Here is a 27,866-nt window from a genome sequence, read left to right as displayed (position 1 = left end):
CAGAGGAACTCGTGGCTCAGAGGCCAGGAGGTGGGTGGACCCACGGGGACAGAGCCCGACTGGCATCCGGGTCACCTGGCACCTGTGGTGGCACTTTCCCCTGCACATCAGAGACTGAGGTCTCTCACCCCACGGGGCTGCCCTCAATGGGTGTGCAGCAAATGCCAATTATTAAGTGGCTCAGGAGCCCGAGGCATGGAAACTTCTGGATCATTAAAGAAACTGTACATGGCTTAGGCATCATGGGATATTGACAGTTAAAATCATAGTTGAATTGAATGGGATGAAAGGCATTCATAGAAGTTCCCTGGCTAACGAAAAGCGAAGGGGGTGACTCTCACCCCCACTTTGGTACCCTCTCTCTGGGCAATTCTTTCTTTTTTGTCTCTAGCAAGGGCTTTGGCAAAGTCTTGGTTGTCCTGCCTTCTGTTGACCAGGATCTAAGTAGCCAATGCCTCCCTGCCTTCAGATCCATGCCCCATACACCATGTGGTTCTCTTCCTTGGGGCCATCAGATTTGGTGATGAACTTCCTCAAGCACCTGCGATGGCTCCGCGCTTATGATTATTTCTTTTAAACAACATCACTCTTTCTAGTTTCCCAGTCTCAGCAGATGTTCTCAAGTTTGCACGTCTTTTTATTTATTTATTTATTTATTTATTTACGGCCACACCATGCGGCTTGCGGGATCTTACTTCCCCGACCAGGGATTGAGCCTGCGCCCTCGGCAGCGAAAGTGCGGTGTCCTAACCACTGGACCACCAGGGAATTCCCTGATGATTTTAAAATAATCTACCAAATAATTTAAATAATTAGTCTACTAAAATTCTACTCATTCTTCCAAGGGAGAATTCAATAGTCACTTCCTCACAAAGGCCTCCCAGACTTTCTCAGTTGAAACGAACACTTTCTCTGTATTTTGTTTACACACGCAAACACTTCCTTCCTTCTGCTTTGTATGATTGTTCAATGGTTTGTATGTTTTCTCTTTCCCATGGTGATAAACTCCTTGAGGGCATAGACGATGTTTTATACCTCCCCTTTGCATCTACGTGATGCTTTTACACATAGTAAGAATTTAATAAAGACTTGGTGGGTAAAACAGGGAGTGAATTAATGAGAAGCTCCCACCCATTGGCTGCATTATGACATCAACGCAAATGGTGGCGGGAAGCTGACCTCTACGCCTCCAGGTCCAAGTCTTTGACCCTGTGTCTACTGTTGGATGCTGTGGGGTTTTTGCGGCAGGATTAGATGGCCTTTGGCCAGGAACGCCTGAATCCTGTTTAAATGAGCCTTCCCAGAGCCCCATGCGGCTATTGAGCACTTGAAGTGGGTCTAGTGCCACTGAGGAACTGTAGTTTTAGTTTTATTTAATTTTGTTTTTTTTTTTTTTATTTAATTTTAATTGATTTGAAATTAAAATTAAATAGCCACTTGTGGCTGGTGGCTGCCATATTGGACAGCAAGATCTAGAGGCTCCACTGGGAGTCCTCAGAGACCCATCACCCAGGGCAGCACGAAGGGCCTGGAACCAAAGCCCATTTTGTATCAAACGAGGTTGCTCACAAGTTATTCCGGTGACTCACATTCATTCAGTTGAAAATGGGATCTATTTTTAGTGCATTCTTACTTTTTCGGTGCTGATGTGGGTATGATGTTGATGGTAACTCTATTAACTGGAAGCTTAACCGGGGAAGAGCCTCTCCTTGGCCACGTTGGGGAACATGAGTCATTTCGCTTAGTTCACTGCCTGCGGAGCAGACCCCGCTCCAGCCCATCCTGGGCCCTGTTTCTGGGCCACACCCTATACGGGGCATTTCCATACCAGGCAGTGAGTGGCAAAGAGAGTTCAGCTCCAAGCTCTGGGCTCTTTACAAGAGATCCTCTGTTAGCAGGGAAGGAATAGGCTTCTACTCTTCTAGGCCCAAACTGATTGAATTGTCCAAACTCTTCTCACACTTGAAACCTCACCTAAAACTGGCTCAACCCTGCCCTTGGTGACTCCCCTGGCACGACTGGGTGCTGCTGGCCTTCTGCCTTCCCTCCTCTCCTTTCCCGTTCCTGTTTCTCGTTTAACCTTCGATCCTCCCTGTGAGCTCCCCGAAGGCAGGTCTGGGATGGGCAGGACCAGGGGCGGCGGATTCAGTGCAGGTAGCGGGAGGCATGGAGTGCCCCAGGTGGGCGGGGTCAGGCAGCCGTCCCGCCCCAGACGGAGCAGTCATCCCACGTGCTGCCAAGCAGGCGAATGGGCCAGATCTTTGCAAGGGAAAAACACAGAATCTGTGTTTTTAGTACATAACCCTTCAGAACCTGAAACGTTGGCGATGAATTTAAAAAACTCTAAAGATGCTTTGGGAGCCAACCAGATGCGGCTGTGTGCCGGATCTGGCCTGCCAGCTGCCACTCGTGAGCCTGGGCTCAGTGAGTCATAGGGTCCCTGCCCACTCTGCTATCTCTCATTCTTTGGCCGACCCCACGCCGCCTCACACAGAGGAGGCATCTGACACATCTTGTTGGACAGAGTCCCAGACTCCTCATGTGTGTGAGGCCCAGGGGACCGTCCTAGGAATGCTGCCCACAGCAGCCAGCCCACTCCCTGGGGTAAGATAAGATGTGACAGCTCCTCTGCCCGGTGGCCATCAGAAGAATCCATCCCCTCTGGGCGGGCGCACCTCGGAGGGAAAGCGATTCAGTTAAGCACCGTTCACACTGGCGAGGGCTAACATCCTCCCTCCAGAGAACCATCGCCTGTTATGGATCTTTAGGACCAGGGTCTGGAGAATCACTCTCCTTTCTTTTTCCTTTTGGTGCTGTATCTCTAGTCAATAAATAAGTGGGAAATAAAGGATTCACAAGAAAATAGAGTGCAGTCAAAAGGTAAACTGTGAGCTTAAAAGCCCCTAAGAGTCTGGCACAGACTTGGAAATGTTTCCTGGTTTGACGCGCTCGTCTGTAAGCCCAGCTTTCTGCGCTCCGATTTGCATCTCGGAAAGGTAATCTTTAAAAGTGATTTCCCTCGGTTGCATTTCATTGGTGTAGAAACTGAACAGACTGTTGTATTACAATAATAACATCAACAATGAACCTCCCTTCGCCTTAATTATTTTTCTGTCTTGCCAATGGAACCCTTTTAATAAGATTTATAGGTGGTGGGGAGGTGGGGTGAGCGGGTGTGTGGCTCAGATAATGGGCCAAGCTGATTTCTCCTCACTGGGTGTCACAGGTATAAAAACATGAACTAAAAGTGTCACAGCACTTAAGTAATAATAATGTCAACATTTCACCTGCCTCCCCCTTAATTATTCTTCTCTCTCACTCTTGCCATCTGAACCTGTTCAGGTGAGATTCCTGCACAGATAAAAACCAAGGGCTCTCATTCTCTTAGGCAGATAAGCTGCTGCTTTTCTGCGATTCTGTGTGGAAAGCGAGCTGTGAGTGGCAGAAAGGCTTTCTCTCATATCTTCCTGGGGGGCAGTTTCCGAGCCTGTGGATCCTGGATGGACCAACGGCCGTGGGCAAGGAGGGCAGGTGACTGTGAAGGCAGACGTGGGCACTGGGAAGGGCACCCTGGCCTGGGAGGCAGGCGGGCAACAGAAGCTGGGCGCAGAGGAGGGGCCATTTCTGTACTCCTGCTCTCTCCCATAGGTGCCCCTAGGCAGGAGTGAATGGGCCTCATTGGACTGGTGGGGAGACGTCCTGATTAAACATACCACTAGGCATACTCCCGAGGTGGTGGGCAAGGCAGCCCTAGCTGCCTATCCCTAGTGGGATAGCCCTAGCTTTACTGCTAGTTTGCTGAGTGGCCTTGGGGAAGTAACCCAGCTGTTCTGAGCCATAGTTTCCTAAAAATGAAGATGTTGGTCTAGATTAGCCATTCTTAAATTTTGGGGAGCTTATTGACTGACTCCTTTAAACATGTGACACCTCTCTCTGGAAATACACATCTTCATTCAGAATTTTGCATCCAATTTTATAAGGATAAAAGACTTCACTCCCAAATACTTGGCATCGCCCTTGGCTCCTGCTGTTCTCTTCGACTGCTGTCCACTCCTTCCACTGCTACCATCCTGGTCTGAGTCCCATCACCTCTCATCTGTATCACTGTAAGAGTCTCTCACAGGTCTCCTTCCCTGGTCCTCTTACAGTCTGGTCTCAATCCAGCAGCCAGGGTGGGGCTTTTAAAATGTAAGTCAGATCATGTCACTCCTCTCTTTAGAATCCTTCAATGACTCTGCTTTTTCACTTCAAGTAGAGATTTTCCCCCAAGATTCACAGCTAAATCCTTCACCTCTCAAGTCTGTTCAGAAGCCACCTTCTACAGAGAAAATCTGAATAGAACTATGTCAAGTAAAAAAATTGAATTAATAATGAAAAATCTTCCCACAAAGAAAACCCCAGGCCCAGACAACTTCACTGGTGAATTCTATCAAATATTTAAAGAATAAATATTATCAATCCTTCACAAAATCTTCCAGAAAGTAGAGGAGGAAGGAACACTTCCTGACTCATTCTACAAGTCCAGTGGTACTCTGATACTAAAGCCAGACAAAGACATCACAAAAGAACTGCAGACCATTGTCCATTGTGAATATAGATAAAACCCCTCAACCCACAATTAGCAAACTGAATGCAGCAACGTAAAAAAGATTATACACCATGACCAAATGGGATTTTCCCCAGGAATTCAAGGTTGGTTCGACATTTGAAAATCAATTAATATAATCCATATTAATAGAATAAAGAACAAAAACCACATGATTGATACAGTGAAAGCATTTCACAAAACCCAATGCCATTCATGGTAAAAGCTCCTAACAAGGTAGGAACAGACGGAAAGTTCCTCAACCTGATAAAGGGCATCTATGAAAAAAGTAGAGCTAACATTATACTTTATGGTGAAAGACTGCATGCTTTCTTCTAAGACTGGGAATAAAGCCAGGATGTCTGCTCTCACCACTTCTATTCAACTTTGTACTGGAAGTTCTAGCCAGTCCAATAATTTAAAAAAGGCATCAGATTGGAAAAGAAAAAGTAAATCTATTTTTATTCTTAGACAAAATGATACTGCATGCAGAAAATCTTAAGAAATTCACAAAAATTATTAAAACCTAAAAAATGAGTCCAGCAAGGTTACAGGATCCAAGATCCATATATAAAAATTAATCACATTTCTATATATTAGCAATGAAAAATCTGAAAGTAAAATTAAAACAATTCCATTCAGAATAGCATCAAAAAGAATAAAATACTTAGGAATAAATTTACCAAAAGAAATATAAGACATACACTGAAAACCATAAAATGTTGCTGGGAAAAACTAGAGAACTAATTAAATGGAGACGTATTCTATGTTCATGGATTGGAAGACTCAATATTGTTAAGATTACAATTTTCCTCAAATTGGTCTGTAGCTTTAGCACAATTTCTATAAAAATTCCAGCAACCGTTTTGCAGAAATTGATAAGTTGATCCTAAAATTTATGTGGAAATACAAGGAACTCAAAATAGCTAATATCATTTTGAAAAAAAACAAAATTGGAGGACCTTCTTTTCCTGACTTCAAAATTTAATATAAAGCTATTAGTAATTAAGACAGTGTGGGACTCACATAAGAATAGACATATAGATCAATGTATCATAATTGAGACTTGAGAAATAAACCCTTACATTTTTGGTCAGTTGATTTTTTTTTTTAATTTCTTAATATTTTACTTATTTATTTATTTACTTATTTTTGGCTGCATCGGGTCTTTGTTGCTGTGCGCGGGCTTTCTCTAGTTGTGGCGAGCGGGGGCTACTCTTTGCTGCGGTGCACAGGCTTCTCATTGCAGTGGCTTCTCTTGCTGCGGAGCACGGGCTCTAGGCACACGGGCTCAGTAGTTGTGGCTCGCGGGCTCTAGAGTGCAGGCTCAGTAGTTGTGGCGCACGGGCTTAGTTGCTCCACGGCATGTGGGATCTTCCTGGACCAGGGCTCGAACCCCTGTCCCCTGCATTGGCAGGCGGATTCTTAACCACCGTGCCACCAGGGAAGTCCCGGTCAGTTGATTTTTGACAAAGGCAATTTGGTGGGGGAAAGGGTAGTCTTTTTCAACAAACAATGCTGGAACAACTGGATAGCTCTATGCAAAAATGATGCATTTAATTGCTTACTTCACAAAGTACCTAGAAATTAACTTAAAATGAATCATAGACTAGATGTAAGAGCTAAAACTGTAAAACTTGTAAAGAAAACATAGCAGTAAATTTTTGTGACCTTGGGTTAGACAGAGTTCTTAGGTAGAATATCAAAAGCACAATCCATAAAAGAAAAAAAAAAACTAAATTGGGCTTAACATTAAAAGCTTCTGTGCTTCAAAAGATACTATTAAGAAGATGAAGAAACAAGCCACAAACTGAGAGAAAATATTCACAAATTATATATCTGATAAAGGACTTGTATCCAGAGTGCATAAAGAACCCTTACAACACAATAATAATAAGACGAGGGCTTCCCTGGTGGCGCAGTGGTTGAGAATCTGCCTGCCAATGCAGGGGACACGGGTTCGAGCCCTGGTCTGGGAAGATCCCACATGCCGTGGAGCAACTAGGCCTGTGAACCACAACTACTGAGCCTGCGCGTCTGGAGCCTGTGCTCCGCAACAAGAGAGGCCGCGATAGTGAGAGGCCCGCGCGTCGCGATGAAGAGTGGCCCCCGCTTGCCGCAACTAGAGAAAGCCCTCGCACAGAAACGAAGACCCAACACAGCCAAAAAAATAAATAAATAACAAATAAATTTAAAAAGAAAAATAATAAGACGAATGATGTGGTCTAAAAATTGGCAAAAGATTTGTATAAACAGAGCAAAGAAAATAAAAAATGGATAACTATCAGATCCAAAGATGCTTAACACATGAGTCATTAGGCGAATGCAAATTAAAAGCATATTGGAACACCACTTTGACCCACTAGATGGGTTATAACAGAAAAGCCAAACAACACCCAGTGTTGATGAGGATGTAGAAAAACTGGAACTCTCATACACTGCTGGTGGGAACAGAGTAAAATGATGCAGCCACTTTGGAAACTCTGAAAGCCCTCAACCCCAAATTAGCAAACTGAATAGAGCAACATAAAAAAACGATTATACACCATGACCCAATGGGATTTTCCCCAGGAATTCAAGGTTGGTGCCACTTTGGCACTTTTTAAAAAAAGTTAAGTATAAACTTTCCACACGGCCTAGCTAGTCCACTTCCTAGGAATCTACCCATGAAAAATGAAAACACATACGTACACTTGGACTTGTATGTGAGTGCTCACAGCAGCATTATTCATAACAGCCTCAAACTGGAAACAATCCAAATGTCCATCAAGTGATGAAGGAATAAACAAAATGTGTCAAACCATACAATGGGATACTAAAAAGAAATGAACTATGGACACTTGCCACAACACAGATGAATCTCAAAAACATGACGCTAACTGAAGGAGCCGGACACAAAGGCCACATATTTTGAGTCTATTTATATGAAATATCCAGAAAAGGCAAACCTATGGAGACACAAAGCTGATCAGTGGTTGCTGGGTCTGGAGGTGGGAGCAGAGATGGACAAGGTATCTTTTTAGGAAATGGCCTAATACTGGATTATGGTGATGCGTGCATAACTCTATCTACTAAAAATCATTGAGTTGTGCACTTAAAATGGGTGGATTTAATGGTATATAAATTGTACCTCAATAAAGCTCTTAAAAAATAAAGGGGAAGGTGAAAAAGGACACTTCCTCTGGGAAGTCTACCTTGAGTGCTCAACTTGCTCTTTTCCCCAAGAAACCCCACCCCTTATACTCTAATCTCCATTTTTTGATAGCACTTACCACCTTCTGATAAACTATAACATTTTCTTCTTATATTTATTTTTTATTGATGAACTCTTTGCTAGAATAGAAGTTCCACGGGGTCAGGAGATTTTAGTCTGTTTTGATTACTGATGAATATTCCCCATGCCTAGGACGGTGCCAGGTGTGCAGAAGGTACATAGATGTATGTTGAAAAACGTAATGAAGGAAGAAGGCTTGATTGGCAGGTTCCTTCTGAAACGGAGAAGGACCCTGTGGTTCTTCCCCACCATGTCCGCCACCTGCCCTTTGTCTGTAAATAAACTTTAGCCAAAGAAGAAGTTTAATCAGAGAAGTGAGAAAATGCGGAAGCAAAGGGAAACAGCCAAACAGGACAAAATAATAATAGTTTAGTCATTAAGCAAAGTTAAGGACCTTTAGTTCCTCCTCAAAGGTTATAGATAATATTCTGAGACATATCCTGTGAGGTGTCTGGTAGATACCGAAATCCTCATCAGGTGGAAGAAGTTAACTGCATGGTGACCGGACTGTAGCCATGACATAACTGCCACAATTCTGAGAACTGGCCTCAAAGAACTGGGAACAAACCGACCCTGGAACTGAAGACTAATTGTACTGAAGACAGTCAAGATGACACTGATCAGATGACCGCATGACCAATTTCAAGATGACTGTCAGAGCTGACTGTGCTGTTTCTACACGTAGCCCCCTCCCTCTGCCTGTAAATGCTGGAAACTCCCCTTTAGAAGCTCTTGCCCACTGATTGATGGGGGTGGGGGGTCTGACCTTTGGACAAGAGTCTGCCCTCTCCCCCAGTTGCCGGCCTCTGGAATAAAGCAAACTTTCCTTTCCACCAATCTTGCCTCTTGAGTATTAGCTTTCGAGCAGCGAGCAGCTAGACCCCACTTTTGGCAACACTTATAGCTCTAATATTCTCTAATCAAGGTTTTGTTTTGGGGGAGCTTCTCTTGGTCCTTAGTAGAACTGTTGCCCAGGTCAAGTTGGTATTTGAGGCTGGGGCTGGAGGAGGGACAGGGCAGTCCCAGGTGACCCTTGCTCAAAGCCTGCCATTCTCTGTCTTACAGAGTCAGAAAGGACTAGTTTTCTCTTCCCAGGCATCGTGCAGCCTCCAGTTTACTTCTTTTTTTGACCTCAGTCAACCCATCTGCAAAACAAGTTTTCTTGATCACCTTATTGAACGTGTGTCTTTCTCTGTGTGTAGACAGAGGGGAAGCGAGTGGAGGGCGTGTTTGTGGCCAGAGCGTGGCCAGCTCTTCCGGGAGGATGGCTGTGGGACCACTAGCCTGCTCCCCAGTTTCTTGCCTTCCACCCTGGAGGCTGCAGTGGTGTTCCTGGCACTGGGTGATTTCTCAGCTGCTGACACCTTTCCTGACATATTTACAGATGGAAAGTTCTCCCTTCCTACAAACATTTACAAACACCTTGATCGACTTGTGAAAATGTGAAACTCTTTTGGAAGCCAGCCTTCGTGGGCTGTAGGGCTCAGCTATTGATTTCTGCGAGACAGAGGCAGCTGTGTGGGCTTCTGGGTGCCTACGAACCTCCCACTTAGGAAAACCTCCTCCACAGGGACAAAATAATTTAGAGGCCCAGGGCGACGGGAGAAGAAGCAGCGGGCAGTCCCCTGATGATGAGACTTACTGGGATGGAAAATGGATGCTGTGGGTCCAGGGGCCCTGGCTCCCATGGCACATCTGGAGAACAGGGCTGCCGGGACAGGTTTTCTGGAGCCTTTGGTTTGACTCTGGGGGCCTGGGCAGTGAGAGGGCTCAGACAGGGCTCCTGGAGCTCCCTGGGGCTGGAAAGAGACTTGTGATCCTAAGGGGAGGAGTCAGGCAGCAGTAACTGTGAACAGAATTTTGGGAAAGGGGCGGGGCATGACTTAGCAGAAAGGGCAAGGGTTTTTGAGCCAGAAAGACCCGAGTTCAGGTTCTAGCTCTTTTTCTTTGTTGTGGTGTGACCCGGGGCAAGTGAATGGGCCTCTTGGGTGTCAGCCTCCTCATCCGGAAAAGGAGACCTCAGGCCTGCCTGCCAGAGATGGTGAGAAGTTTAAAAAAGGTCCCTGTGTGGATGACGGAGCGGGTGAAGATTCCCGAAATGCTCCTCTCTAGCTGGACCTACAGCAAAGGGCTCATCCCAGCACAGCGGCAAAATAACAAAGCTCTGGCCGTTCCCAGTCCCAAGGTGGCTCTGGGCATCCTTCCTCTGCAGAAAACTGCCTGCAGGGAGAGACTGGCTCCCGGCTTCTGCTGGCCGGCATCGCATCCTCTGTCACCGTGGGCTCCTCTGCTGGCCCGGGATGCGGGGGCTCTTGGGAGCGCTCCTGGGAGTCTGCCTTGGGTTGTGTGACTTCATCTCTAACCTCTCTTGCCCATTGGCTGCTGGGGGAAGGCTTCCATTTAGTGGCATTTTCTTTCTCATTTCATGTTGTAATGGAGAGTCATTGCTAGTTTTAAATCCATAATTTGCCATGAAACCCTCGTCCCTGGCCCGGGCTGAGGTCGGAGCGGAGAAATAGTGGCTATTCTTACCCTTTCAAGGTCCCGCTGTCCACCCCAGCCTCTCGGGCTTTCCCCAGGGCCGGCCTCGGGCAGAGTCCTGGGCGTGACACCTGTGCTGCCCCACAGGTTGGAGCCAGGTGGAGGCCCTTCACTCCTGGGGGACTGGCTGTGTTCGCCCCTCTCAGTTGGCTGTGACTCTTCCCTCTGCTTCATTCCTCCTTAGGGGGAATCAGTGGAGAAGTGGGCCTCGTGCTGGGGGTGTCATGCTTCGCCTACTCCATTCTTTTCTGGGCCTGACAAGGAGCGGGCTCACCAAGATTTGTCTATTTCCCAACAGTTACTATTGTCTTGATTGAGGGTTCTTGTGTCTTTTCACCGTGGGCGCACTGATGAATCTGCCAAGCTCTGAACTTGTGTGGGGGTGTGTGTGTGTGCACACCAGTGCATTTGTCCTTGGTGCACGGTGTCATTGTGTGTCTGAATGCATAAACAGGGAGCCTGGTAAATGGCCAGTGGCCAGCTGGACTTCCTGACTGAAGACCCAGGGGGGCACCCGGAGAGAGGTGGGCTCTTGCTTGTGCTTTTTCAGGTGGGAGGGATGTTGGAGGTCACGCCCAGGCCAGAGGAGGCAGCCCTGTGATGGTAGAGCTGGTGAGGGCCTCCTCAAGGCAGCTACATTCTGAAAGTTACAGGGAAGTGGCTGGAATTTCATGCGTAGCCATGGAGCGGGGGGTTCCATGCTAAAGGGCTGACACCAGAGGATCAAGGTCCTGACTTTTGCAAATCTCCGTGGTCTGAGCCCACGCTCCCCTTTGCTGAGCATTGGAGCCTGTTCAGCGTCTCCCAGGGTCATGCTTGGTTACAGCAGCGGAAGGACATATTATCCTTGCTCTCAGGAGCAAGGGAAGAAGGACTCAGGGAACAATGATCCCTAAACCATGATGCAATGAGGGAGGAGCACAGTCAAACTGTGGAGTGGATTTGCATGCCATCTTTCCAGCTCCTGGTTTTCCCAAGGAGGAGGAAAGTGGGTCCCGAGAGGTTAAGTATCGTGATCCCAGGGGTCACGGCTGCTCAGTGGCAGGACTGGGGCGATGATGCTCGTTTCCTGACTTCCAGGCCACAGCCCGTGTCTGGCTTGGACCTGGAGAAGTGGCGGTGCCCTGGACATGGTGGAGGCACACTCAGGACCGCAGGGCTGCCCTGGACAGCCTAAGCCACTTAATGATGGTGCGGGGCTTGTGGGGAGGGTCAGCAGAGCTAGAAATGGAGTGGTGGGGGGCCAGGAGCAGGAGGCTGAGAGCCTTGCGTACAGCAGACCCTGGGCTCCTGCAAGCCTCCCTGCCTTCCCTCGTGCTGCTGTTGAAAGCAAGAGAAGCTGGAACAGGGAGGGGAAGGGCTGGCCCTGGGGTGGTCGTGTGGGTGCTTTGAGTGGTGAGCACTTCCCAGCGCCGTGTCGGGCATCTGGGCCACCTCGGCAAGGGCACTTGATTGGACCACTTAGCTCTCCTATCATTGGCTGAGTCTGCTCCAACTGCCCTTGGCGATGGCGGGTGGGGGGGGGTGGGGGACGTCCGTCCTTGCATCAGGTCTCCTCCTTCTCGGAGAGGCCCCCGCCTACGCCCTGCCACCTACATTCAGGCCAAGAGGGGAAGTGCTGAGCTCACCTGCATCCCTGATGGATCCCCATTCCCTCTGGAGCCTTGGGAGTCGCCCAGCATCTGTGAGTCTCCTTCTCCCCCGCGCTTCCCACCATGATGGATGGGCCCTGGCTAGGGAGCAGCGGCCTCTCCTGACATCCTACTGAGGCTGAGATGAAGAACAGGGAGATGGGGGTGGGCAGAGAGGCCATTCCTCTCCACACTACATGGCCGATTAGAGGAACAGTGAGACTGTCGGTGGTGCGGTGGGGGCGATATTAGCTCACAGCAGGAGGGAGGGTCCATCGTGACTCAGCTCCAAAGTCAATGCACCTCCACCCAATGGCTACAGGGACCTCCAGGAATATCCTCCATCTCCCCCGATCCCCCGTCAACAACGGCTATGGGCAGCCACTTGGGGGTCATATGGCATTGAACCCAAGTGTGGACCTCAGAGACCAGAACCCCACTCTCAGGGAGCTTATAATATAATTTGGGGGCTTCCCTGGTGGCGCAGTGGTTAAGAGTCTGCCTGCCAATGCAGGGGACACAGGTTCGAGCCCTGGTCCGGGAAGATCCCACATGCTGCGGAGCAACTAGGCCCGTGTGCCACAAATACTGAGCCTGAGCTCTAGAGCCTGCAAGCTACAACTACTGAGCCCATGCGCCACAACTACTGAAGTCTGCGTGCCTAGAGCCTGTGCTCCACAACAAGGGAAGCCACGACAATGAGACGCCCGCGCACCACAAAGAAGAGTAGCCCCCACTCGCCACAACTAGAGAAAGCCCGCACGCAGCAACGACGACCCAACGCAGCCAAAAATTAAAAAAAATAAAATAAAATACTTTGGAAGAGAGGGACCATTTGTCAGCTCCAGGTAACTCAATGACCCCAAGCCACGCCCACCTCATAAGCTACGCGAGCAGGTGGGCACAGAGTTAAACCAAGAAATCAAAGAGGGGCGAGCTCTGGCCAAAACGAGGGGGGGTGTGGAATCTGCTTCTGGCCCAGGGGACCTTGCGGGTGGCCTGGGTCCCTGAGAGGGCAGAGGAGCAGGAAGGGAGAGGAAAGAGCCGGCGGCAGGGGCAGGTGTGCACGGGGTGAGGGGCACAGCGGCTCAGGCACCATCTCCCGTCTGGAACTCTGGGAGATAAGGATGCTTTTTTTTGCTACTCTCTCCTATCTCTGGCTTGTTCGCTGTCCCAATTTGGGGGTGATTGCAGGGTAATGAATGTGGCAGGAAACAGGCACACAGCAGAAATGTGACACGGCGCCTAAGACCAGGCTGGGCCCCAGGAAAACACGCTTAATGAGGAGATAAGGAAATCAATTCTGCTTGTCTTCCCAGGCACGAGAGCTATGAGAGGCCTGCAGGAATCGTGGATTTCTGCCTTTGTATTGGATGGAAAAGCTTCTCTAGAAAACAGAACCTGATCCCCCAGGAAGGAGGAGTTGCTTGTTGGTGTCTCCTAACGTTGCAGGAATAATAGTAACAACAACAACGAGAGGTGTAATAACAACAGCCAACACTTGCATGTCTTGCTGCATACCAGGCACTGTTGTGAGAAATGCCTTACATGTATTATTTTATGAAATCCTCTCTATACCACTAAGAGGGCAGGTACAACTCTTCCCCCATTTTACACACGAGGAAACGGAGGCACACAGTGGCTGAATAACTGTCCAAGGTCACGCCACAGGTTTCAAGTGCAGGCAAGCTGGCTATCAGAGTCTGGGCTCTTAACCATGAAGCCGTGTTGCTTCTGTAGACACAGCACAGCACAACACAACTCTCCCATGTATCGAGGGCGTACTGTCTGCCAGGTACGGTTCTCTGTGTAATGCCCCTAGGCAGCCCCACCCCTATCACTACAGTCACCTGATGGACACTTACTGAACCCCCGGTATGTGTCTGAGCCGTGCTGGCGTGAGGGCTGCTCACTGCCTCCTAGACACTCAGTGGGGGAGACAGACATGTGAACAGTGACTTTCAATGTAATGTGCCGAGCGTTGTGATTGAGGTGGGGATGGACGGCTAAGGAGCACAGAGCGGGATGGTCGGGCCACGTGGGGTTCAGGGAGGGCTTCCTGGAGGAGGTGATATCTAAGATGAATCCTGTTAGGTGAGCAAGAGTTAGCCAAGGGAAGAAAGGTGGGAAGTGCATTCCAGGCAGAAGCACATGTGAGTGGAGGAGAGGAGTGTGGTGAGTGGAGGCCGCTGTGAGCTGGTCATTATCCTGGAGCAGCGGCTGGAGAGCAAGCCGAGGGGAGGCCTCAGAGGGCCTGAGTGCCACGGAGGGAGCTTGGGCTTTGTTCCGTGGAGGTGCTTCCTCACCCGTGAAGAGCCACTCAGACTATCCCCTACTAAAAGTGTGACCGGGTGTCTTTCTCACCACCAGCTTCTGGAAGAATGATTTTAGAAGCCAGTGCTCTTGGGCTCTGTTTCAGCTCTGCCTTCCCTTGCTGTAGGACCTGAGTTATGCACCGTCTCTCTCTGGACCCACCTACCCAGAAGGTTAGGGGATTGGGAATTGGGGGATGCTGCCAGCAGTGTGGACTTAGAGACCTTGCCCTGCAGCTCCCCCTGCTGGAAGAGTTGCAGACAGCGCTTGTGGCTTTGAAAAATGCACAAAGTGAAGACACATTTGGATCTTATTCGTTTGCCCCAGAGTATTTGGGGTTTGACATCATTTTAAAGATGGCTTCTTCATTTAAACTGACTTACTCTCCATCAGAGTTAAGTAATTCATGTTGATTTAGGAAGCTTTATTTCTTTTTTTTTAAAAACATCTTTCTTGGAGTATAATTGCTTTACAATGGTGTGTTAGTTTCTGCTTTATAACAAAGTGAATCAGCTATACGTATACATATATCCCCATATCTCCTCCCTCTTGCATCTCCCTCCCACCCTCCTTAACCCACCCCTCTAGGGGGTCACAAAGCACCGAGCTGATCTCCCTGTGCTATGCGGCTGCTTCCCACTAGCTATCTATTTTACATTTGGTAGTGTATATATGTCCATGCCACTCTCTCACTTCGTCCCAGCTTACCCTTCCCCCTCCCCATGTCCTCAAGTCCATTCTCTATGTCTGCGTCTTTATTCCTGTCCTGCCCCTAGGTTCTTCAGAACCATTTTTTTTTTTTAGATTCCATATATATGTGTTAGCATACGGTATTTGTTTTTCTCTTTCTGACTTACTTCACTCTGTGTGACAGACTCTATGTCCATCCACCTCACTACAAATAACCCAATTTCATTCCTTTCTATGGCTGAGTAATATTCCATTGTATATATGTGCCACGTCTTCTTTATCCATTCATCTGTCGATGGACACTTAAGTTGTAAGAAGCTTTATTTCTAATGGGAGCCACAAGACAGCTGAGTTAATATTAGAATGGACCAGTAAGAAGAGGGAAATAGGATAGGAATACTGGGAAAATCCCCTTCTTAATAATTAACCTGACATCCACTATCCTTCCCCCGCCTCACTTCCAATCCCCCTTACTCTGCTCTGCTTTCTCATTTTCATAGCACTTGTTACCATCTGATATCCTACACAGCTACACAATGTACTTGCTTAATGTTTATTATGTATTGACTGTCTCTCTCTCTCTACTAGAACACGAGCTCCACCGGGGCAGGGGTGCTTTTCTCTCTCATTTACTAATGAATCTCCAGTGCCTGGCACATACTATGTGTCGATCAAATCCTTGGTGCTCGTGTCCTCCTGATCTGGGTCCCCCAAATCCCTGCCTTCCCGGTTTTCAGGAAGTTAGAAGGATCACATCATGCAATATCACCCTTACAGCTCTGGCCCTGGAACGGTTTTGGTATTTTTCAACTCAGGGGTTCTGGCAGGTGGGAGAAGCAGCAGTGTGCATGGGTGTGTAACTTGAAAGTGCATGCCACTTAGTGGCATGTGTGTTAGTTTCATGCTTGCAACAATTCTAGGAGATTGGTATTTTTATCATCCCCATTTTATAGATGAAGAACCAGAAACTCCATCCATTCATTCAATCACTCATTCATTCATTCACTCATTCATTAAAAATCCCCAACGTTACTGAGTATCTACCCTGTACTAAGTACTGGTTATAGAGTTGAACCAGAGGCCCAGAGGGAGCTCTGAGGACCTTGCCCAAGGTCACACAGTGAGTAAGCGGCAGGCAGGTATTCTGGCTCTCGGCCCAGCCTCTTCCCCTTGCACCACAGCTCTGCACATGTGCTGGGGGCCCTGAGCAGCGTCCCGGCAGAGCCGGCTGGGTGTGCATGGAAGCCGGATGTGGAGGAGGGCTCTGGGGCTAAGGTGTACAGCCAGAATCCCAGCGCTGGGCAGGACTTTGAAAGGTCCTTTCTATAGCCTCAAAGCGGGATGTTGCCTAAAATACCCTCATCAGTTACTGTCTATGACTCAGGCACCACATGAATTCGGGTTCCAGTGGGGGATTTTCCTAAAATAGCTGGTAGAGCAAGTTGGGCTCCTTATTGCAGAAGTCGTTGCTTTCTGGGAGCTGGATGGTTCTTCATAGTAATGGGTCATCTTATTTATCGCCACCTTTATTTTACAGATGAGGACACTGAGACCCATAGAGGCTGGGTAACAAGATCACACAGCTGGTTAATGGCAGGACCGTGACTGTTGCCTCCAAGCCTGTGGCTCTGCCCCTGACACCACGACTCCGGAGGTGTTCTGTGGGGTGGAGGGGCGCCCAGACCTTGCCTTGCTCAGCTTCACAGGATCTGCCCCTTCCCCTTTTCCCTCTCTGTCCCCTGGCTCCTTCCCTCCGTCTCCCTGAGGTAGCAAGTGCTCGGCTCGCAGTGGCTCCTTGCCTGATTGCATCTGAGAGCTGGGAACACAAGGCTAATTAATGTGTCTGTGACTCTAGGCTTGGCTGCCGGGCCCGGGTCCCCATGCCCTCCCTGGAGCATGGCAGACTCTGAGCTGGCCCTCTGACTCCTCTAAGCAGGCTGCCGGCAGTTGCATATTTTAACAGTGCACATCTGTTGGCTATATAATCTCTCGTATTTGCCCTTCTCACTTGGTGCTTTGATGGAAGACCCCTGGGGGTCTCCCTCTGTTCCAGCCAAAGTGTTTGCTTTGCAATTTTGCTGGAATACCATCTGATTCTTCTCTTACAACTTCTGCATGTTCTAATCAGGCTCTTACTTTATTTAATTAAAAATCTATCTCAGGCAAATACGGACTAAATTAGGAAAGCTCTCTCATTCCTGGAACATAGGGAAAGCAGCACCTCCCTTGGGGATCTGGCTGGGACATTTTTCCAGGCTGAGATGTCATGGCAAAGCAGATGGGATCTTGGCTGGGAAGCTGGCTGCCCAGGGTAGAAACAGCCCTCTCTCTGCTGGGACAGGAGAAGCCCTGTCTATCTACCACCATGAATAGACCAGGCTCCCTTTCCAGAAGGCTGGGTCAGCTTCTGCCTGTAGGGCCTCCCTCCAGGGCAGTAGGTGGGGCTGTATACCATGGAGAAACTCAGCTAGAGTCCTGCAGGGCCAGGTCAGGGCTGGGACCCACAGGACCACTCACGGGTAGGGACTTAGGGTAGCCTTGAGGAGTCAGGGGGGAATGTAGCAGAGCCTGGGGAAGCTTGAGAAGTGGTTTTTGTGGAGTCCTTATGAAAGTCTGATGGACAAATGCCAGCTCAGTCTCTCTTTCTGGCCTCAGGAATTCTACCCAGGCCGTCCTGCTAGGGTATCCTGGAAACTCTGCCTTCCCCCTCTTCAACTGATCTCCAGACTTGTGAAACATTTCCCACCCCAAACTGCCAGAAGCCAGTGCCAGGTCAGGCCTCTGGAGAGGGAGACGGGGCAGTGAATGCCTTTTAGATGTGACCCAAGACAAAATTAAGTCTGTTCAGATCAGATCCAGAGGCCCTGCTCTCAGAAGCTTGGCTCTTAACCAGCCAGACAAAGGCAATCTTCCTGGCATTTAGGGATGTGGAGGCCGGGCAGAGAGCACCCTTTGCTTCTCTGAGCCTCAGACCCTCATTTGGGGCCACAATCCCCATCCCACAGGCTGGCGTCGGAACAGGCGAGGTAACATAAGTGGTTTGGAGTTGGAAAATCTGGGGTCTATTTTGAGGGCTAATTAAGCTGTGTGACCTCCCCTGAGAGCCTTTGCCTCTCTGAGCCTCAACTTCCTTATCTGTAAAACCTTTGGGATAATGTGGACTTTGTCACCTAACTGAGGCAGTAGAGAGGAAAGGAGGCTGTGATTGCCTGGGTATGACCAGGCTGAAGCTCTGATACCAGGACGTGAACTTAAGAACCAGAGGAGTCTCCATCTGTTTTCCTTCCTGCATGAAGTCAGGAGTGGGCGCTGCTCAGGTTCCTCTCATTTTAGCATCTCTGGGACCCTCTAGAAGGGGTACAAGGGCAGGGGTGGTGCTAAATAACCTCTGGAGATGAAGATCCTACAATTCCGCTTAGCAAATCTATATGGCCTTTTGCAATCCTTAAAGATCAGAAAATATATTAGGCACTAAATCCTCCTCTCTCCTCCCTCAATCCCCACAGCGATTATAGACCGGGTCCCATTTTAGCCACATCTCAGGAGAGATGAAGGTGGCAGCCTCTCCTTCTAACCCAGGAGGCCCACTTCCTGGTCAATCCCAACTTACTGACCCTCCAGAGCAGGTTTATTTTTCTCATTCCTTCCATCGCAGGTGGGGGGAAACTCAGAGGTGGAAGGGGGTTTCTGAGGTTGGCCCCCAGTTCCTCCTTCCCATCTCAAGAAGCCAAGCTCCGAGCTGGGTAAGTGGTCCTCCAGGGTCAGTCTGCTGCTGTGCTTGAGACAGTCTACCCCGTGTGCTGGCCGTGTAGATCTGAAGATAACCTGACACCCTCGTAAATATTTCATCTCTGAGCAGCCCGTGGCAAGGAGGCAGCACCCCAGCTGCTGACCCTGTTGTCAAACTTCACACCGGCTGCAGGAGGTGGAGGTGGGAGGGACTTCCCTCTTCTGGCTGCCTGTGTGCCATCCCCCACGCGTGCCCTTTGCTTCTCTGAGCCTCAGACCCTCAGCCGGGGCCACAATCCCCGCCCCGCAGGCCGGCGTCGGAACAGGCGCGGTAACATAAGTGGAGGTGCTGAGAGGGCTGCTGTGTAGCGCTTTGCGAACGTGAGCTATTATTACTTATGTGCCGGCGTGGCTCCCCGAGGCCCTGGCTCCTGGCTAACATCCGGCCGGAGGAGGCAGCTGACAGGGGCTGAACTCTAAGCTGGGACGAGGCAGCTGGAGGGGTAGACGAGCCCGTCCCCTGGTCTCCGGCAGGTGTGCCCGAGTCAAGGAGTGGGGACCCCTTCAGGAGGATGTCCCAGGGATGCTGGGCTCCTGGGAAGCCACGATGGAGAACGACCGAGGGGTAAAGGTGTGATTGAGCATAAGAACCTGAAATGACTTTTCCTGGGGATGACGTAGGCAGCCCGGGACCTGAGAGCCGGGATTCCCAGGGAGCAGCAAAGGCGGGAAGGAGCAGGGTCAGGGTGGTCCCTATGGATGCTGAAATCATGGAGAGAACTGAGCTCCATGCTGAGTCTGACAGGGGAGGGGGTTAGATGGGGCTTTGTCAGCACCAGGGGAGGGCAATTCAGAAAGAAGGGGCTCGAGGATGTGTCCCCTTCTTCTGTGGATCTCCATCACCGAGCACAGGACCTCACCTGGATCACGTGTGCAGAACATGCTTCCTGATTCAATAAATAAGCACCCAGGAGCCCCTTTTAACTCCCTAAGTGGCAGTCAAACACACTGGGGTTGGGCAAAGTCAGAGGTCAGCTGGTGCTGGCCTTCTGATGTCCAGGGCAGGAACTTTCATTTTCCCCCTTTGGGTGGGGAGGGACTGACACAGTGGGGCAGCAGTGGTCAGAGCCCTGTGGGACAACGCCGGGGGGCTTTGTCCAGTGGGGAGGCCCCTCCAGTCTGGCCCCTGGCTTCTGGAGCTGAGCCCAGGGTGCTTCCCACAGCATCCTCAGCCCAGCGTACGGACGGTTCTTACCTAGGACGGTGAGGCGTGCGGGGCGGGACCGGATGGCGGCCTGGATGGCCTGGCACTCGTACACGGCATCGTCTTGCAGCTCTGCCCGCAGGATCTTCAGGTGATGTTCCCCTGACAGGTGGTTCCCTACCACCAGGTACTGTGGGTAACCTGTGGAGACGGCAGGCATATCAGGAGGGCTGGGGTGGGGGTGGAGGAGCCGGGCATGACAGACAGGCACAGCGGGGGACCGGGGGGACACCCGAGCCGGGGCTGGTCTTAGGGGCTGGCAGAGCAGGAGGTGACTGCACAGGGCCCTGATCTCAGTATAAGGAGCACAAAACAGAGTTTCCCCAGGGGGCTGGGGCAGCATGTGTGTGTGTGTGTGTGTGTGTGTGTGTGTGTGTGTGTGTACAAGGGTACTGTAGGTTTTAAGTTTAGGAATGTTGGGGAAGCTATTATTAGAGCGGGAAGGAGAGAGCAGAGATAGGGGTGCTAAGTGTGGACAGACACAGCGGGGCTGTCACCCTGGAAAGCAGTGCGCTCGGCACTGTGGTTTGCAAAGCAGACATGCATCCTAATAAGGAGACACACAGAGAGACAGAGAGACCCAGGCTGAGATGTACAAACCGAGAAGACAGAGTCAGAAGGAGAGAGAAGAAGGAAAAAAAAAACTTGGAAAAGGATCAAGAGTCATTTTGGGGAAAACTTTAGTTTCAGGATGGATAGGAAGTAGAAACCGAGGCCCACCCACCAGTTCCCAGGAACCTCTGGTCACTTGGAACTGTAAGTGACTCTTTTCTGGTCATTCCTACTACGACCCCCTGAACCCCAGGGCCTGATTAAACACTTAGGAGGCACTCGGGATACTTAAAAATTTGGGGCCTCTTACACCATGGGCAATGAATAACAGATAAATAAAAGCTTGAGAATGATAAATCATTAAGCAGCTTTCCTATGCTCTGCGGGTTGAATATAAATGCCAACATGAGTCGTGGCTGCCGGGATGGGCAGAGCCTCTCTCTCCCGGGTCTTGGACCCTCGACCTCCTTAGTTTCTCCCAGCAGGACCTGTTTTCCATCAGTCCTCTTCCCAGAGCTCTGCTTTCCCCCCACCAGTGCCTTACAGGGTCCTTCCTCCCCTCAGAGGCCCATTCACCCTCCAGCAGCCCCACACTGCTCCTCTTTCTGAAGGGCCTTCGCTAGGGCAGAGTGAGTTCTCAGAAACGTGCCATAGGAGGAGGGAATTGGGCACATTTGGCCTTTTAAAGAGAAGACTAGTGCTTAAGAGACAGAAGCAGAGACAGAGGGACGTGCCATAGCTCTCTTCAAATATTTCCAAGTCTCTTAGTGGGGGTTAGATATGTTCATGTAGCTCCCAAGGACAGCATTAGGACCAAGGGTCAGAATGAACATGGTGAAATACTTTAGAATATTGTTAACAATTTACTGGTGTCCCACAAAGATCTGGGCTGCCAGAGGTGGTAGTGAGGTCCCCGTCACTGGCTGTATTCAAGCATACATGGGATGATCGCCTGTCAGGAATACTGCAGAGGAGATTTCTACTCTGGATGAAGTGTTGGCGCTCTTAGGCCCCTTTTACCCCCCATAACCTAAGGGTCTTCCAGAGGTGGGGCAGGGCTCCCTGGGGGTGGGCTGTTAAGCAGCACCCATTTCTGGTCAGTGGAGGTAGCTGTGATCCTCCACCAGACTCCCCAGTATGCTTTTGGGGTGCATCCTGTGTGGCTGAGCCTTTCAGGCTCACGTTTTCACGACTAGCATTGTCCCCATCATGCCATCAAGTGGTCCTGCCCTGCACAGCTGTTCAGGCCTGGCCGGAGATGCTACAAGGCCATCAGCTGTACCCCCAAGAGCCCGGCCGCCCCCCTGCCCGCCCTTCCTGCCCTCTGCTGGGCTTTGGGAAGGAGCCCGGCTAAGTTAAGTTGGCTCTCCCTGGGGCCGGGTGAGGGGCTGGAAGTGGGTGCTAGTTCAGCTGTCACCCTGCTGCGGCTGTCCTCAGTGCAGCTGGCGCACTGCCCCTAGCCCCTCCAGCCCAGCCTCTGGATCCCACCGTCCTGTGCTTAGCCCCCGGTCTCCTGCAGGCATCTTGGCCGCGGCTTGTGTTTTCGTTGACTTGCAAGCCGTCAACAGCAGGCTTCCGCTCTCATAAGCTGCTGAAAACATCAGTGATGGGTTTGTTTGTATTTGCATAATTAGGCAGCGAGCCGTGATGCTATCCCAAGGACTGACAGCATCCTCGGAAAGCACAGGCCCAGAAGCACAGATTCTGGGGAAGTTCTAGCTCCTTCCACAGCATCAATACGCTCTCTTGCTACTCCCAGGGGAGGCAAAGTTATTGGGAGTCTGGGTTCTACAGACAAATTGCCTGGGTTCCAATGTCAGCTCTATCACTGCCTAGCTCTGTTGTCTTGGGTCAGTTACTTTAACTTCTTTGCCTTTCCATTTCCTTGTCAGTAAAGTGGGGACAATGCTAGTACCTCACAGAGTTACGGTGAAGATCAGACAGGATAATCTATGTAAAGTGCCTGGCATTCAGTAAGTAGTCTATAAATGCTAGTTTAAATGAACATAACAATGACGTAGGGTAGCCAAAGAGGTCCCTGTTTTGAGGAGGGAGAGCAGACAGGGTATAAGGGCTTTTGGGGTTACGAGCCAGGGTCCCATGCGTTGGGATTGGGTATTTGTTTGAATCAATTTCTTTCTCAGCTGTGATTCTATTTACCTGCCAAACAAAGGGGAAAAGCCTTCTTTTTCTACCCGTGGATGATTGTAGATTTATGAGATAATGTCTGAGAAGTATTTGAGCTTCTTAGAAGAAAAATGTTCCATCAGTATGAGGGAGTGTATTTGTAAACCACTTCCTTCGACTGTTTTTTTCCAGCTTTGGTGACCAGAAAGATAGTAAGGTCTTCAGTTAAGGCATCATTTCTGGTAGACTGGATGGGGCTACATATTTAAAATAGAAGAGGGCAGAGCTGTAGCAGGCTGAAACCCCATAACACGGGCCCCAGTTCCCCCACAGTGTTAGGTGCTCGGCAAATACTTCCTGAACTGAATTGAGATCTATTACACTCACTTTCTTATCAGGCAAGCAAACAGTGTTTATTGAGCATATATTTGTCATTATCGTCATGATGCTATTTTGGGACAAGTGACCAAATACAAAGAAAACACGTTACCAAGAGTTTGAGTTTATTGGCTCTGCAAGGAGAGGGCTGACCTTCTTTCTATTGATGGAGTCAAGTTGGAGAGGAAATGGACCCCAGTTCATCAGATCCCATTGCCCTCCAGCACTTAGCAGGACCCAATGCTGGATCCCAGAAAGCCATTCATGGAAGTAGATGCCAGAGGGTCAATTACCCATGCAGCGATGACCACTCTATGAACCCTCCATGGTGACCTGGGGCTTCCTCTTCACCCACCCAACAAGTCCCCAGTCCCTGATGCAAGCTGAAAACCACTGACCAGGAACCCAGAGAGCTTCCTTAACCAGCAGCAGTGCTGGGCCAGCTCACAGCCTCGTGGAGCGTGAAGGACTCGGTTTGGGAAGATCGTATTATTCCCCCAGTTCCTCTGGGGTAAGGGGGTTCAGAGTCCCTGAAATTGGCTGGTTCCCACAAAAAATACTTAAATTTTATGGCAGCACAGTATATTTTGGAGATGTGATTGTGTATTTTATCCAAGCTCAGCTGGGCTGCAGCACTCAAACCCTGTGATGCTATTGACCATTGCTATAATGTTTCAATACACATTTTTGGCAAGACATAACTCACATTTTAAAATATTAATTTCCCAACCATCATGTTCCTGAGTGCACTTCGATTTTTATTTTCCTGCAGCTGAACACCATGAGAGAGGCAAAGCTACTTCTCCGTTGAATACATATTTTTCTCTCCTTCTCCACCCCCAGACACTCCCCAACCACAGGGATACCCACATTCTTCGTTCTGCATTTTGCGGTTTATGCTAAGTTAGCAAACAGCCACATGCCTACCCTCCTCAGGGGAGAATAATAATGGCTGATGGGTGAGTGACCAGGAGGATGATTTCATTCTTTTTTCTCCCAGGGGAGAGGATGGATTGGAAAAACGTCTGTATGGGCTTAAGGGTTGACATTTACAATAGTTAACAGGTGATGGGGCGTGGGCACCAACTAGGCAGCACAGACGCCAGCCATCAACAGCCATGGGAGCCCACCAGCGCATCTTTGCTGAATGCCAGCCTGGGTGGTGGGCTGAACGAGGCTTGGAATTTATTTTAAACACTTGTTTTCTTTTCTCCCCATCACATGGCGACCCCTAAACCCAACCAGGTTTCTTCGCGTTTTCAATCTACTTGGCTCCCTTTAATGGATGGAAGGAGGGAAGAACAAGGCTGTGACTTAAGTGGGGAATACGTTTTGGACCAAGGAAAAGGAACACTTTACTTCTGGAAAACTGACTTTATGTGAATCATGTTTGACTTTGGAATGGACCCTCCAGGGCAACACTGTGTTAAGTTTAGGACTGACCGCCAGAATTGAGGGTTTACTCGTAATTCATCACCAGAAGTCAGAGGGGCCCTCAAAGTCCTATGCATCCTGGACCCAGGGCCTGCCTCGCCTGCCTCTGCCCGTGGGATCTGCAATGAAAGCTGAGATTTAATCCCCAAATGCCTAGGAAGATGGGGTTCCCTAGGAGGGGGGGTGGGTGGGTAGGGCAGGGGCGGGTTCTAGGCCTTCTTGGGGAGGTCCGGGGGTACTCACTTGAGAGGTCCCTGCCCACGCCCAGAGCCAAGCCGTCTTTGATCCACAGAACGAAGCCATCGTATTCAGGGATGGCGCATAGCAGTGTCACCGGCTGCCCCGACACCACAGCCTGGTCCTGGGGCTGCTGGCTGAAGGAGTACACTTGACCTAGGAAGGAAACAAGTGCAACGGTCAGTTACTTGCCGGAAGGGCTTCCCCTCGAGCTATGGAAGCAGAGCCCAGGCTGCCCTGGGGGACAAGGACCTCCAGAGCGCCTCCCTACCTGCCTGGGGCCCAGCAGTGGCTTCTTCACTGCCCCCAGCTCCATCCCCTGCTTGCAGGAGCTGGCCCCCGCTGCAGGCTCCCTGCCCATCAATCCCCAGCGCACTCACGCTGTGGTCCAGCCATCCTCCAGCCCCCAAAACGGACCATGCGCTGCTGCACTTGGCACGTGTTATTCCTCTTTCCCCTTAACGCCACTTCCTGGCGCCTACTTCCACAAGGGGGCAGAGGCAGGAGAGAGACCCCCAGTTGGAAGCATTCTGGGGGGGGGCGGGGTGTGCTTCAAGAGGGCAACAGGCATAGGGCGTGGTGTGCTTTGGTTAAACGTGAGAATCCAAGAAATATCAATAATATCATTGTTTTAGTGGCTCCCAGGATGGGACTAGGGCCAAATTTGGCGGGATGAGGTGTGGTGTAGTGTGAGGGATGGTGGGGTTGAGTGAGCAGGTAATCGTCTCCTGTCCCTTTCTTTTCTGCAGCAGACCCTGAACCAGCCCCTCTGTCACTGGGAGCAAATCATCAGTGTGAACCCACACCTGCCCATACACACCTCCCTGAACCATCTAAGGTAGGCAGTTCATATTTTATTAAAGAGAGACACCCACATTGGGTGCAATATGCCAGGCATTGTTCCGAGATTTAAAAATATTAGCCTGCTAATATTTTCATCCTCATAACAACCTATGAGGCAGGTACTATTTTTATCCCCATTTTTCAGGTGAGGAAATGAGGCCCTAGGAGGTAAAAACATAGTAACAGGAGCTGCGCATGTTAATGACTCACCACGTGCCCTGTGGGCCTTCTCTGTGGCTGTCACATCCCCACAACACTTGTGTGGAGCCTTATTAACCCCTTTTCACAGGGACTCAGCACACTGAGCCTTAGAGGTTAACTAAATTGTCCAGGGAGCATCTAGCGGCAGGACCAGGGCAGTGAATCCAAGACTTTCTGGCTCTAAGGACCATGTTCTCAACTACTGCATGCAGGTCCCTATGCCTCATCCTGGAGGGATTGCTGAAGAAGGGGGGTGATGTGACCCATGTTCCCTGGGAGGCCACAGCTGAATGGACAACAGGACATGGGACATTGACGTCCACTGAGCTCCCGGCCCACAGTGCCATCTGTGCTTCCCATGCTGTCCCTCCTGTAACCGTGTAATTACACTTCAGAGCAGGACTATTCCCATTTTATAGCAAAGACACCCAGATCAGAGAGGCAAAGTAACCTGCCCAAGGTCACACAGCTAATGAGTGGGGTTTGACCTGGGGTTCATGACGTCTAAGCCTGTATTCTTTCCTACCCCCTGCTCTGCAGATGCAGATACACAGCCGAGGAAAACAGGACCTGGTGGGCAGGCTGCCTTTCCACCTGGAGAGAGTCAGAGGTGGCCACAGAGGTCCTGGACACCGGCTGCTGTCCAACTTGGGGGCACAGAGCCCCAGGCTTGGACCACGGTTAGGGCCAAGCTGTCAGCAGCAGATGGCCCTAAGAAGGGAGCCACTGGCGTGTGGCTCCAAGGGGCGCTGGGGATGGCAGTGGAGGAGAGACAGAGGTCCACACTGGAGAGTTTGTGGCAGGTGGGAAGGTAGCTGAGTGTTCAACCTGATGAGATCTTGGCTGGGTCTCTGAGGAATCTCATTAAAAATCAAATCGGCCCTGAATTGTGAGAGTAACACTTTTTGTTCTGATTTGAGCTTTATAAATTAGATTTCATAGGACATTATCATCAGCTATGTGTGGTGGGGTGGTTTTTTGTTTTTTTTTTCTTCCTTTCTGTCTCTTCAAGTTCCCTGTTGTAATTAGACTGTTTCTGGCACCAAAACAAGAGAGAGAAGGAGGGAAGAGATGAGAGGAGAAAGGGAGGGAGAGACCGGAGAAGGAGCGAGAGAGGGAGGGGAGTGAGGAGAGCAGGAGGGGAGAGGAGGAGAGAGATGGAGAGGAGGCAGCAGGGAGAAGAGGAGGAGAAAGAGGGGCGGGAGAGGCTGGGATGCAGAGAGGACGAGTGCGTGGGAGGCCGGTCCTCTCCCAGGCTCCTTCTCCAGGCCCTCATGATGATTTCACAGCGCGTTCTTCTATCTCAGCACCGTCCTTGCAAGGACAGTGTCAAGACAGCAGCAATAGCTGCCAAAGAGTGTGTGATCAGAGAGAAGTATCGGGTTGTCAGCTGAGAGCTGGGGGGTTGGGGTGAGCCGGCCCTCAGCAGTAGAGCCTGAGCCCCCAGAAATGCCATGCCCACGCATAGGGAGGCCTGCGGTGGGAACTGGCCTGGTCTCCCCCGCCCCCAATCCCGCTTCCTCTTGGTGTTGGTGAGGGTGCCCGGAGAGCTGGAGTGCAGGAAGCACCCCCAGGCCAAGGTGCGGGCAGGGGCGAGGGTGAGAAGCCCAAGGGTGACGGGTGTGGCAGTGCCCCAGGGAGAAGAGGGGCTGTCACCATGGAAACCGGGCTCTGGAGGGGCTGGGAGGAGAGGGTGTCAGAAGCAGGCGTGGAGGCCACGATTTCACCTTGGAGGCCACGATTTCACCTTGGAGGCCACGATTTCACCTTGGAGGCTGTCTCGGAGCCAGGAGTTGGGGTAGGGGCCGCCGGAAGGGCGCCTGAGGGGCAGGGAAGTAGCAGCAGGCCTCAAGGGGACCAGAGTCCCCCGACCCGTCCTGGCAGGCTTCAGAGAGGGTTTTTGGCTTTCACATTTTGTTTGTTTGGATCCCCTTGGCTTTTCTATGGAAAGAATGTCTCTGGAGGGATACAGGTACACAGGATAGTCTCAAAAAGCTGCCCTAAAGGACATAATCGGCAAATTATTTGGGGGGAGGGCGTAGTTAGTGCTCTGATGATTTTTTTTTT

General features: G+C 50.2%; 1 protein-coding gene across 2 annotated transcripts in view; it reads right to left on the bottom strand.

Moving 5' to 3' along the window:
- KIRREL3 (kirre like nephrin family adhesion molecule 3) overlaps positions 1–27,866 on the bottom strand; it is a 554,097-nt gene that overhangs the window by 67,938 nt on the left and 458,293 nt on the right. For both annotated transcript variants that reach the window (XM_036860526.1, XM_036860527.1), the window contains exons 3-4: positions 24,762–24,911; positions 20,019–20,168 (exon numbers count right to left, since the gene is read on the bottom strand). In XM_036860526.1, coding sequence (XP_036716421.1) covers positions 20,019–20,168; positions 24,762–24,911 — 300 coding nt within the window. The remainder of the gene's footprint in view (positions 1–20,018; positions 20,169–24,761; positions 24,912–27,866) is intronic.

The sequence above is a fragment of the Balaenoptera musculus genome, chromosome 8 (genome assembly GCF_009873245.2).
Source record: "Balaenoptera musculus isolate JJ_BM4_2016_0621 chromosome 8, mBalMus1.pri.v3, whole genome shotgun sequence".
In the NCBI taxonomy this organism is placed as follows: domain Eukaryota; kingdom Metazoa; phylum Chordata; class Mammalia; order Artiodactyla; family Balaenopteridae; genus Balaenoptera; species Balaenoptera musculus.
This window is presented reverse-complemented; position numbering and strand designations above follow the sequence as displayed.